Here is a 14,085-nt window from a genome sequence, read left to right as displayed (position 1 = left end):
AACCTTAAAGAAAAAAGAAAAGAGCTGTCTGCGAGCCAGGAAGACACCTCATCAGAAATCAACCTTAGGTTTCTAGCTTCTGAAACTGTGAAAAAATACTTTTTGTGTAATCCACACAGTCTGTGGTACTCTACTGTGGTCCCCCAAGCAACTTAATACCCTCCCTAATGGATCTCACTTTCCAATTAATAATCCAAACTTTCCATGGTCATCAATTTTCTTGCCAAAACAAAGATCCAATCCTATCAAATCCTCTTCAAGTTTTTAAATGGTCACCAGCTGACTTCAGGGTCTCTCACCTCAGCACTAATGGCATGTGGGGCCGGTGTGGATGCTGTCCTGCACACTGAGGGCTATTTACGAGCATCACTGGTCTAAAGAGTTGTAGCATCCTCCCACCACTTTGTGAAAACAGCCGTTTTAAATTCTTTGTCCAGTAACTCAGAGATCTAGGTTTCTTCAGGGCTGGTGTCTGGAGATGGTTTTAATCATTTCATTTTTAAGTGTACATTTCAGTGGCATTAACCAACACACTGCTGTGCAACCATTACTACTATGTCCTCTGTGTACCTGAGACAAATGTGTATTCCTTTTTTGGGGAGCAGTGTTCTCAGTGTGTCTGTTATTTCTGTTGGTTTACTGTGTTGTTCAATTTCCTTACTGATCCTCTATCTGGTTGTTTTTTTCCATTATTAAAAGTGGGAGAAGTTGAATAAACCTTAGTATATCATACAGTGTATTATTACACAGGCATTCATTCAATAAATACTTATTAAGTGCCAAGGCACTGCTTTAGTTGCTGAAAACATAGCAACTTAATAGAATATAAGCTCCACAAAGACAAGCCCTTGGAGTCTGCTCTGTTCACTGACATATTCTAGAACATATCAAACAGAAGACACTGAATAGGTATTTGAGGAATAAATGAATGTATTTCTTCTTTTAAGATTTTATTTTTTGAGAAATAGAGATAGCGGATATGTGCATGTGTGAGAGCAGGGGGAAGGGCAAAGGGAGAAGGAGAGAGAATCTCAAGCAGACTCCCTGCTGAGTGTGAGCGGAATTCGATCTCACGACCCTGATATCAGGACCTGTGCCAAAACCAAGAGTTGGGTTCTTAACCAACTGAGCCACCCTAGCACCCCTATATGAATGCATTTCAATGTGCTAAGGTTTTGTAGGGTTACTTATGAATATAATTTAATTTAATACTGTTCGAATGAAATTAGGGCTTTAAAAGCCTTCTGTATATGCACAGCTTTATAATGTCAATCATCACTCAATAAAGTGGTTTTAAGAAAAAAGCAACTTACAAACAACAACAACAAAGTCAGTTCATGTGTCCTTGCATATAATCTAAATGGGCATGGTGTGCTTCTAAAGCATACATACACGCATGTCCACCATTCTTTACCCAACCCTGGAAACATACCTTTACAATGTACTGCAATGGCACCCTCTGCATTTTCACAAATATCCAGAAATTCTTTGACAATGGCATCAGTAGGGGTGCTGCCATCCGCAAAGAAAAGATCATAGTGATCGAAACCAGCATTCGTAAAGCGTTTGGCATCATACATCCTTTTATTCAGACGAATGATGGTAGAAACGTTGTGATTCTTAAAATATGGAATATAAGCCTCAGGAGAGTGTTGGTGGTAACCTACATAAAGAAATTCACCAGATGTTGTCAAATGCAGAAAGAAAATGGATAACACCTTTACCTATAATTGGGTAGAAAGAGTATCTTGACTAGGGACTGAATACCAATTTGATTATAACTGTAAAAGCACTAATTTAAGAAGTTAAAAGCCCGGCAAAATGATGTACTATCATGACCTAGTATATTTAAATAATTTAGACAAATGTGGTTTAACTGTTTGGCCTCTTTCAAAGGAAAACACAGGATAGATACTTCTTTTAATAACAAAACAATATTCTAGGTCCCCTATTTTCACATACCGCTTTCAAGTCTGGTTCTTGAATGAGGTCCACAGAAGGCAATAAATCGGTCTGGTATTATCCAGTTTAAATCTCCATTTTCCGCTTTCTGCAAAGGGAAGACCAGTACAATTCATTTTTAGACTTGATTTCCTGTCTACATCCTTTTTCAATACCGAGTGTCTAAAGGACTTCAAATCCATTTGTTTCAGCACAAAAACTATTTACAAGTGACCAGGAGACAGGAAACTAAAATTTAGCCTGCTACGAGTATTCCCAGGGAATAGTCAGTTAACTTTTGCTGGTCCTAATCACTTTTCTTAAAACAGTGTTTCTTTCCTAGGATAGTCAGCCTTTGGAAAATAGAGTTGATTGCCATCCAATTTATACCAAAATATATATATATATTTTTTTATCCAGAATTTATTCTCATGTAGTTGCTGCTACTCAGTAAAAAAAAGCATTTTTTTTCTTTATACTATGAGGGACTAGAAACTTCCCTATTTTCCTAAATGACAAATTGGCTTCTAATATGAGCAATCTTGACTCCTTTAACAAAGGGAAAAAAACAAAATTTTTGACTTCTTGATATTTACACCTGTATGATAGATACACTTCCATCATTTTGTTAGCTATTTTGTAAGGAGATCAATGAGAATCTGCACTAAACCCAGCAGAAAATTTGAAATTACAAGTACACTAAGATCACAGTGTATCTCTAGAAAGAAAACATGAATATGAACTGAAATTTAAAACACTTTACTTTTAGTTATTAAGTCCTTTCAACTAAGCTACCATAACAATTGTCATAATATAGCTCAACTTTAACAATAGAAATGGATACAAAAAGACTTAAGCAGGAATTAGAAGACACTTAATAGTGGAGGAATAAAGAACTAGTGATAAAAACAAGATCAATTAGCTTTGCAATTGCAGTATACATATGTGCACCTAAGAACAAGTAAGAAGTAAACTGGGAGTTGCTTGAATATTTCTACAAGACAGGCAACCCACATCCAATTTACTTAATTATGAGTGAGGGGAATTAGTGAGCCCATGTTCCATACTAAAAGGCCTAAGCAGGAATGAGAATGTGTCCAGACACTACAATTTTGAAATGAAACCAGAAATCTGGAGTTTTGTTTTCTCAGAAATCTGTAATTCTTAATGAGAAACCTATGATTAGATTTCATTGAATTGCAGAAATTACAGATTATACGATGCATTCTGACTTCAGAGAAGTTAAAATGGGAAAAAAATGGTCATCATGGAATCAATGAAAGACACTAATCCAAAATTTCTAAATACACTGTACAAAGCAAAACTACCCATGGTCTGTAGCTACCTCAACAATTCCTCTTATTTCAATGCAGTTTCATTGAAAGTAAATAGCATTTGTGCGCAACCCTGCTACTCCCCCAACACTACAATGTCTGCATTAGTGAGAGGGGAACTAATTAGCACCTATATTCCTTCTTAGTAACACACAAAGACATCACTCTGCTCCACTGAAGAACCCCAAATGGCATTCATAGTAGTTTTACATGCCTAAAAAGAGAAAGTATACTTTATTTTAAATGTTTAATTTTATGAGGACAAGCATGAAAATAATGGTAAGTCACATTTACTAGTTTAAGATGCAAATTAAATATATATTGTACTTCAGAAAGGTACCACTGTTACAGAGAAGGAAAGACAAGATTGGCCTGAACGAATCAATAACGAAATATATTTTAGATCTTTGTACAACGCAGTATGACTAATTGTAACTATTAAAACAGTTCAGTTACATTGAACAGATTAAAATAATAGTTACTCTAGAATATGATTGTGAAAGGACAGTTATCCGAGGATTCCATATACTGTTGCATGAAGTACTGCCTGTGGAATCACTCCATTATGAGTGAGAATGTCCGCTCAAGATAACCACATAGGGATAAAAAGACAAGATTCCACAAGTATTCTTGGTGAAAGAAACCTTTAGCACGGCATCTTACTACCTATTTAAAAGGTTAGAATGGTAGAATTAAATTACTTATTCTTAAAAAAATAATAACACTACATTAAAAAATGTAGAGGACTCATATTGCTTTGCCTTTCTGGACTTCCTTCTGTCCTTCTGTCTGTGCTGTTTGATGGAGCCAATCCCAGCACTCTACTACAACTACTGAGATGGCCCATCCAACAACCACCCTCACCAAGAACACAGTCTGGTTCAGGCCCAGGGACATGATCTAAGGCCAATGAAGAACTTGTGGGTCTTTTCTGATGATTTGCCCAGTGAGTAAATCAAAGCTGCTGGCCTCCATCTTCATCACTACTGGGGAGGGCTGGCCTAAGAACAAAACTAGCTCTAGCCCAATTTCTGGTAAGTACTGGAGTACATTAATCTCGTCATGCATGAAGTCACACCAATTCCTGGACTCTTTATTTATATAAGTCAATTAATTTTCCTTTTTTATTTAAGCCACTTGTATTTACTTTTTGTAGCTTGCAACCAATAGTGTCTTGACTTCATACAAACAGTTATGATAAAAACATATTTTCTAGAGGTAATCAGATACACAATGACTTTTATTCATCTCATCAGATCCTATGCTAAGGGTTTTATGATCTCATTTACTCACTATATGAAAATCATCAATACTAAAAAAAAGATTAAATACTAATTTAAAATGCCCATAAGCACATTCATGCACTCTGGAAAGATGTATTAAATGCAGAAATCACCACTAAGAAACTGGACTGTAGAACGGGGGATGAGAAGATAAATACTTGAATTTCTTTTTTTACTCTATACACATCTAAATTATTCACTTCTTTAAAAACCAAGAATATTACCTCTGTAAGTAAAACATGAATAAGGGAGTTAGTTAAAGCAATATCCTTGAAAACTTACTTCATAGTGTTCATATTCATCAAGGTTAAATGAGTTGAAATTAAGGAGGTCATACTGCATTGCCTAAAATCCAAAGGAAAGCTTTTAAGAATAAAGATGTAAGTAAGAAAACAATTTCTAATCCAATTTCCTAATTAAAAATATCAAGAGGTACCCCAAAAGAACATTATTATATTTAGATTTTGTTCCACTCAATAGTTTTCAAAGAAGGTAGACTACGTGTTTTCAATGCTTCCATTATATGGAAAATTATATGGAAAAAAATACAGTTATAACAGTATTTATTTTAATGAGATTTTTTTTTTTTAATTTTCCTTCATCAATCAACCTATCCATGCAGAGCTGAAAAACCATGTCTTCAAAGTAATCCTACCAACTTATTAGATCAACCCTAAATAAGAAAGAAAAAAGAAAAAAACCTAGGTTAACTTATCCTAAGTAAATCCCACCACGTCATAAATATCTTCACTTTCACATTCTTCTGAATTTGAATTAAAAGATTAATGTCCCTGAAACGAAAAATTCAAAAATTTGAGAAAATTCTTTCAATAAAAAAAGTTCTGCTCTGTGGCCTCACTCTGAGTTGCAGTGGGCAGGCAGATCATGGTAAGCAAAATAAGCAGTTTTCTCATTTCTGAGACAAAGACAAGCTGGTGGCCTCTGAGAAGTGTTGTCCCTGCTCACTAATCCATGAGCAAAGCAGTATGTAAGCAGGAATTTTTTTAAATTAAAGTACAGTTGACACACAATGTTTTACTAGTTTCAGGTGTCTAACATAATGATTTGACAATTTTATACATTACTCAGCGCTCACCACAATAAGTGCAGTCACCAGACAATGTTATGATACTATTACTGACTACATTCTCTATGCTATACTTTTCATCTCTGTAAGCAAGAATTCTTTTTTTTTTTTTAAGATTTTATTTATTCATGAGAGACACAGGGAAGCAGAGACACAGGCAGAGGGAGAAGCAGGCTCCCTGCAGGAAGCCAGAGGCAGGACTCGATTCCAGAACCCTGGGATTACACCCTAAGCCAAAGGCAGATGTTCAACCACTGAGCCACCCAGGCATCCCATAAGCAAGTTTCTTGATCAGCAAGATATTCTTGCTTTAAAAGGGGTGACTCTGTAAACTCAGCTTTCAAAATGTAAACTACTGAAATACAAATGAAAAACAAGGCTATAATATCAAACAAAAAGCCCCTGTTTTAAAAAATATAGCCATTTAATTCTAATTCCAACACCATATATTTCTTTGAATTCAAGATACTCAATATATATCATACTATTTGAACTAGACATTTCTAACAGAAACATACAGTAAAATGTAGATTATAGGCAATTTCTATTCATAAGGAGAGCCTATTAGAAGCTGCATTAAAATTAAGTCACAATTATATTTATAAATGTTTTATACATGCAGTAATATTCCAAATCAGATACCAATAAAAATAAATTGAAAATCAGAAAAAAAATAAATAAAGAGTGAGAAAAGCAATCTTAGCCTATAGTTCCTGCTAATTAATGAGACTTTGGATGTAATAGCTGATTAAAAAAAAAAACTAAGCTGAGAAATAACAACAGAAACTGCTATAAAAATGTTGCAGTAGACCATTTCCAGGGCTCTCTAAGTTTCTTCTCCTTTTAAAGGAGAGAAGGGAGCTCTAGGATCAAGACAAGTTTGCCTGCCTACATCAGAAGTTCCCAGGGGTCCATCTGGCAGGAACTGTAAATGCAGTTGGAAGGGGTCATTTATACCTGCTGTCTCTACATCTCTTGATCACTCCCTCTGCCTATGGACCTACCTAATCAGAGACCTGATGGAGCTACCTCAAAGCCTACAGCAACAAACTCAACCAGTTCCATCATAGTCCACAGACTCAAACCCAAAAAAACCATTAAGTTCCATACTTTGTTGCCTAATACCGGAAAAAAAGTATACTAATTAATCTCTGAATTTGTATACTAATTAGTCCTCACAATTCTCAGAAAGCCACCATGTTTCATTACATAAGAAAGTAAACCCGGTTCCTTTTGCCTCTGAAAATACAAGTCATACAAAAGTTGAGATGTTGTTGAAGACTTATTTGACGCATGGACAGCTGATTTATAGTCTTTGTTTCTTGTGCTGCCCTGACATTCAAGACACATACCTGAGGGAGGGAATGTTATAACCAGAGTCTGCTGCGTCACATAACTCCAGGGAACCCCATTCATTTAGAATGTGATATGAAAAATATCCCTGGGAGTCAAAGACAGCAGGCAGCCCTGGTTATAAAACACAAGAGTTATTTTTAAATAGCTTTGACAAAGCAGTGGTGACCTACTTAGTCTTACATAAAACCTAGTAACAAACTAATGGGCTATACAAATTCTTCTGTTGAACTAAAAACTGAGTACTTTAAGATACAAAAATGAAGTGTTTCTATCAGTTACTGTGTTCTAGAAATGTCCGTTGTAAATAGGATTGGTGGATATTAGACCTATAAAATACATAAATCAAAGAGAATTTGGAAACCAGTAATCTATTTACTTTTTATTTTTCTTTGAAATCACAACATACTCAAAGTAAGTCTGGATTTAGCACCTAAGTATGTAACTATCCTCTTATCATCCTCTGTTGTTCAAGTAGCTTTTCTATCAACTCATTCAGAGAAACACTCAGCTTCAGAAAAACTTTTCTGGTTTGACATCATTCTAACATTAGTGGAGAAAATGGGGTATCTCTGACATCATACACATCTTGGAAAATCTTTGTGGAAGAAGGACCAGGTTTCCTTGTACTGTAACTTTCCAATTTAACACTGGGCTCATCCTATGAATCACTTACCTTCTTTACTGCATGAAAACAGTCGAGAAGTGTAATGTAGAAATTGCAACTTCCATAGGCAGCATCTCTGAAATCCCAAAAGTATTGAAATACATAGCTTAGTTAATTTAATTTTCTGTAGTACACTTGCCTCAAGACAAAGTTGCCTAGAATTTAAAATCAAACCACAAACTCAGGACAAGGATTAAAAAAAAAATCTTGCCTTTTGGGTTTTAATCAGGGATAAGTCACTGTTATAAATTTCACTGCAGTTTCTACCTATTCTGGTAGATACTGTTTTATAGGTGTAAATCAATGACCACTATCTGAATTTCAAATGATCTCCCAAGATCATTTCTGGCCGTGATGGCTAGACTTCAAAAGTATCTTCTTGAGCTCTAATCTAATATGTACCCCTCCCCACAAAAAGGCAAAGCATTGCATTTTTTCTTCAAACTGGAAGATACCACATTAAATTGTTATCAGGAAAGACTTACTTTTGACTCCATATATACATACATATATGTGTGCAATATAAGTATGTATCCATCCACATAGAAAAAAGATAATGGGAAATCACAGTAATATGTAATACTACATGTGAGCTAAAAAGCAGTCTGCTCTTCTCATTATGCTTTCACAATCTTTAACAAATGAACTGAGTAACTTCTTTCTGATTTTTAGAAGATTAGAGTACCTCGAAAACCACAGTGCTCTTGGGGAAGTGTTTAAATTAGTTTACAGACAACTCCGCCCAACACCACAGCAACATCTATCACTAATCTTACCACAGATCTCTTAATGTCAGTTAAGAGTTTGTCCAGAAAAATAAGGCCACCCTCTACTCCCACTGGCTTCTCCTTTCCAGCTACCCTGAGCCATTACGAAATGAAAACATTCAGAATTAGGCAACATTAAGTTTGATCATTCTAGAAACGCTGAACAGCTAGGATTCTCAAATGGTCCTTATCTGGACTTTCGGTGGAACCAGACTGCTGCCGAAGCCATCATTACCTGCCTGCCTTGGTTGGGTTTTCACACTGTAATGTCACTTAGCTGAAAACTCAAACTGCACATTGAAAAATTTCAACTTACACAAACCTTATAGCAACATGAACAAGGTGGAAAAGGACATCCTTTTCACTGAGAATAGTTTGACATTACTGTCTGAACTGGCTAGGATTCCTGAGGTAAATTCTATGTCAGCCATCAGAGGATTGCACACAGTCTTACAACAGGCCATTTTTGTCCTGTAGGCCTCTTAATTTAAAAAGCTGCTCTTCTAAAACCTAGAAAAGTTCTCTACAAAGCCTAGGAAACGATTTTACCAACAGTTTATTGGCAATCTTCAGGAAGTAGAAAAATAATACGGCCCACAGCAGTTCGCAGTGTGGTCCCTGGTCAAGCAGCATCACTCAACCCTGTTGGAAATGTCAATTCCCAGGCTCCATCCAAACCTACTGAGTCAGAAGTTCTATGGGTGGGCCAGGGAATTTTTGCTCTTACAGGTCCTCTGGGTGATTGTGATGTATGTTCAAGTTTAAGAACCAGTGACCTAAAGAATCAACACAAAAACATATGTTTTGTAGGAATAATTTTTTTCATGGAATAAAGAACATTTTAGATAGAGAACCTAGGATAGGGAAATGAAGTAATTTAATCTAAACCCAAATAAAAATTATCAGTGGAAGGGCGGGCGCCTAGTTGGCTCAGTTGGTTAAGTGGCTGACTCTTCATTTCAGCTCAGGTCATTATCTCAGGGTCCTAGGGAGACAGCTTAAGGATTTTCTCTCTCCCTCTACCTCTCCCCCTGCTTACATGCTCTCTCTCTCTCAAATAAATCCTTTTTAAAAATTATGACTGGATATATGGTGTTGCATCCTCATATTTTTAACCCTGTCTCCTCAGTTACTTTTATTATCTTCTTTATCTACTGAGAATTCTTCCCAAGTCAAAGGCATGTTGATTCAGTCTTTGTGATAACTTGATGCATTTATTCAATGTATATTTTTGAGAACCTACTACAAGCCAAGCCCTGCTTTAGTCAATGAGGATTCCACAAACTTTAATCTGGGCTTACCTGAAGTTCTGCCTCACACATCACACTACCTGATTAGACAATAAAAATCTTTCTTTACTCATTCATGTTTATTTCTTAATACCTCCAACTTTAAATACACCCATACATTCTTCCTTCTACCCAAGCAATCAGGCTTCTTCCAAACAGTAGAAAAGTAGCTATGAATCTGTATATAAGGCTGGGGCAGGGGATGCGTCACTAAGATCGTTTGACAAACTTAGAAAAGCAATGAGGGGGCACCTGGCTGGCTCAGTTGGTGGAGTGTGTGACTCTCGGTCTCAGGATTCAAGCCCCAAGTTGAGTGTGGAGATTACTTAAAAATAAAATCTTTTAGATAAATAAGGCAGATGAGAATCAGTGAAAGCGTACTGCTGAGAAACTGCAAAACAATGTCAAATACTAGTTTTAAAATAACAGCTTTTGCAGCAGCTTGGTAACCAAAAACTGCAAATAACCCAAGAATTCATCAAAAGGACAAAGAACAAATAAGCTGTGATGTGTACACTGAGTGGAATGCTACAAAAGCAGTAAAAAGATAAAGCATGATACCTACTGATACCTGCCACAACATGGATAAATCTCACAGGCATTATGTATTTAAAAACCTCAGTCCCAACTCTCTAAAATGCCTACTATATGACTTTGTTCATATCAAGTTCAAAGGCAAGAAAAACATGTGGTGGAAGTCACAGAGATATTAGGTGGGGGGTGAAGGGAATCTTCAGGAGTGCTGGCAGTGTTCTGTGCCTTGAACTGGATGGTAGTTACATATACGCGAGAGACTAGTGGGGGTTTTAACTGCAGTAAGATATACATCATGGTGTTTAATCCTCATACCCCATTAGAGCGATCCTACTGTCATTCCCATTTATGAACTAGGAGACCAAGGCTCACATTTGTAAAGAACCAAAGTGGCAGAAGTTAAGAGTCAAACTCTCCTTGGTCTGATGTCAATAGTAAACTATACAACACTATCTCCCAAGAAAACAGAAAGCAGAGCCCCCCCTTCCCCAATCAATTAAGAAGCAAAGGTGTATTAAGGGTAATACCAAAGAACAGCAGTATATGCTATTGCTGACAATAATCCTAAAGTATCAAGAAAACACTGAACTACATTTTATACTATATTTTCATTTAAATGGCAGAAAAATCGTGATATGATCCATTAAGAAATCATATATATGTATATATAAACATATGTAAATTCAGTGGTTAAAGAATTATATCTAAGTTGAATTAAATCTAATTAAATATTGCTATGGAGCATAAAAAGTTTAACTGCAAATGAATGCTATTCTTGTTAACAGCTATATTTATACTATGCACTTAAAGTGCATATATTTTTTTAAAAAGTACATATATTTATTCTACATACTTAAAGTGGCAAGGATGAAAGACTATAATGCAATTTCTTTCAAAATATTCAAGCTTAAAAAATATATCAAGCTTTATTAATTCTGATTGACCTACTCTCTAATTAAGTTAAACAGAACACTAAAATGTGAAGTACAAGTTTTTTGATTCTGCTCTGCTGATACTTTCATAAAATTCAGTAAGTGTGAAATACAATAGTATTGTATTATTACATAACCAAAATAACATAATTTCTACATATAAAAAATACTTTCTAAAAAAAACTTTCTATCTAAAAAATACATATGTATTTTATGTTTTACTTATAAATAAAAATGAATTACTAGAAAAGCAAAAGAAAAAAAACACATTAAATACAAGCCCAAATTCTTAATATTTTATTCCACAGGCATTAAAATACTCTACTGAATTATTATAAAAGTCTCTAAAATCCTACTCGCAATTCTTTTTTTTTTTTAAGATTTTATTTATTCATTAGAGACACAGAGGGGGAGGGGGAGAGAGGGGGAGAGAGAGGGAGAGAGAGAGAGACAGAGACAGAGACACAGGCAGAGGGAGAAGCAGGGTCCACGCAGGGAGCCTGATGGGACTCGATCCCAGGATTCCAGGATCACACCCTGGGCCAAAGGCAGGCACTAAACCGCTGAGCCACCCAGGGATCCCCTCTACTTGCAATTCTTATTCTCATCACAGCTGGTAACAAAAAGTTCGCAGATTGACACTAATTTACAGACCATATCTGGAGAAACAATACTTTATAGATATATCAAATATTTGGCATCTAGGACTACAAAGATTCAAATTTTACAAACTTGAACTGCTTCTAGCCAAGTCCTATTTTTTAGAGAATTACTCACTTTCCTCCTGGGACCAGGAGTGCCAAACTTCATATCTCAGTGCCAAACTTCAGTAATTTTAAACACAGGTAATGGCAAAAAAAAAGCAAAATTTATTCTATTTTTGGCATTTGCATTTAAATTAATGCAAATTCTCTTTTACATCAACAGTGTTCCATGGACCTTTACCTGGGTTATATGAAATGTGTGTGCTTATTCTATTTCAGGACCTTAAGTTATAAACTTTAAGAATGGCACTATTATAAAGGAATACTGATATAAAGAAGCTAACAACAAAATTATCACTGTATACCAATGTTCTTGTGACTCACAGACCACAGATACAAGCATTTCTTCTCAAGGAATTTATGGCTGCTGTTATATTTCAAGTTGAGAAATAGAGCACTCTCCAGTTTAGAAAATAATCTTCATCTCTTCCTACCCACCTCAAATAACAGAAGACTTAACACAATCCTTGCACTAGAAAGAAAGGTGATGGTACTGGGTTCAAAGCAATTCTCCTAATTTGCTAAATCACTTATTACAGTCTTAAGGTAATATAGAAATGAAACAACTATCTATTTCATGGAGTAAGTCCATGGTAGTAAGACCCATCTCATGGACAGTCCTACAGTTACTGAAGAAGAAGATTCTGCTAAGGTCAATGGGAGACCCAACCTGTCCACAATGAAGTCAAATTCACAACCTTACATTTTAAAAGCAAGGATATACCTTCAAAATCAGGCATCCAAGGCATATACAACAATACTAAAATTACTAACTTATGAGTGGAAGAAAAATGCAGTACTTGAAATTATCAACACAGTATGCAATCAGTTAAATTATTTCATGTTTATTACATCTTAAGTGCCATACAATATCTTGATTATGTCACGTCAAGGATTTTGAGAAACTTTTAGAACTTAAGAACACAAGTTTTTTCAAAATATCTTCAACACAATCACCTGGTAAGTTGTGAGATGAGGATGAGGCTGTTACCCGTTTACATAGACTTTACTTATATACCACTTCTATGACACAGCCATTTGGTTTTTCCAGTAGTGGAGCACACTGGCAACCTCACCCAGCCACCATCTCTGCGGGCGTATCGCTAGGACAAAGAGATTCCTTTATGCCACTGAAATTAACTACTATTTATCGGAAAACTTATTTCTTAACTCTTCAGGACCCAAATTTCTCAGGGGTGGCTCTGAGTACCATAATTCCAGGACTGTCATCTGATTACAAGGCATAGTTTCCATAAGTGGCAGAGGTTCTCACATAGAAGTGATTCACTGCCACGAGGGACATCTGGCAATGTCTAGAGACATTTTGCTTTCCACAATTAATTTCATGGAGGTGGAGGTGTTACTGACAACGAGGAGGCAGAAGCTGGGGATGCTGCTAAACATCCTACAATATGTAGGACAGCCCCCATGACAAAATGTCAGTAGTTGAGCTGCCCAGATCTATGGTGTTATTTGTACCCACTCTAACAAGACTATTTACCAGGTCTTCTTTTTTTCAGAAACAACTATAGTAAGATATTTCTGGCAAGTACCTGATTGAATGAATCTACCATATCATTCTTATATTTACCTGAAAGGAATGTAGGATGTAGCTCCACACATTAATATTCTATATGCTTCTTCTGGAGCTCTCCCCAAATATATAACCTATATTTGAAAAGAGAAGAAAAAAGCAATTTATTTCTAAATGAAGATACAGTGCTGTCACTGCAAAAGTTTGTATAATTTCTCTCTGATTAACTGAGCCTGATTTTCCAGCCTTCCCAAGGACCCTGGGAGTCACCCAGGACCCTATCAGCCAATTCCTTTTTAGCTGGAATCTGCGGTAGCTAGTTTTTGTTGCTTGCACTAAGAGCACTGAACAACTCCCCAACAACCTTTTGTGGTAACAAGTAGAGCATTTTAAAAACAGATTTTCTAAATCAAGATATTAGACTGAGCACATGCTTTTAGCCTCATCCCTTTCCTGAAAATCCACTGAAATGACTATAAAGAAGTGTGTGGGGGATGGAGCTAGGAGGTGGACTGAGAATGGGGACGAGGACATAAGGCAGAGCAAGAGTTTGATTAATTCCATCCATTTAAATTTAACTACTTAAAAGTACTGAACAGG

General features: G+C 36.0%; 1 protein-coding gene across 21 annotated transcripts in view; it reads right to left on the bottom strand.

Moving 5' to 3' along the window:
* The window catches only part of CDC14B (cell division cycle 14B), a 102,814-nt gene that overhangs the window by 25,922 nt on the left and 62,807 nt on the right, over positions 1 to 14,085 (bottom strand). For 20 of the 21 annotated variants that reach the window (XM_025423067.3, XM_025423070.3, XM_025423068.2 and 17 more), the window contains 5 exons: positions 13,543 to 13,619; positions 7,675 to 7,741; positions 4,841 to 4,903; positions 1,963 to 2,050; positions 1,433 to 1,663 (listed from right to left, as the gene is read on the bottom strand). In XM_025423067.3, the coding sequence (XP_025278852.1) occupies positions 1,433 to 1,663; positions 1,963 to 2,050; positions 4,841 to 4,903; positions 7,675 to 7,741; positions 13,543 to 13,619 (526 nt within the window). The remainder of the gene's footprint in view (positions 1 to 1,432; positions 1,664 to 1,962; positions 2,051 to 4,840; positions 4,904 to 7,674; positions 7,742 to 13,542; positions 13,620 to 14,085) is intronic. The other variant, XM_025423069.3, reaches the window with a different exon arrangement.

The sequence above is a fragment of the Canis lupus genome, chromosome 1 (genome assembly GCF_003254725.2).
Source record: "Canis lupus dingo isolate Sandy chromosome 1, ASM325472v2, whole genome shotgun sequence".
Taxonomy (NCBI): domain Eukaryota; kingdom Metazoa; phylum Chordata; class Mammalia; order Carnivora; family Canidae; genus Canis; species Canis lupus.
This window is presented reverse-complemented; position numbering and strand designations above follow the sequence as displayed.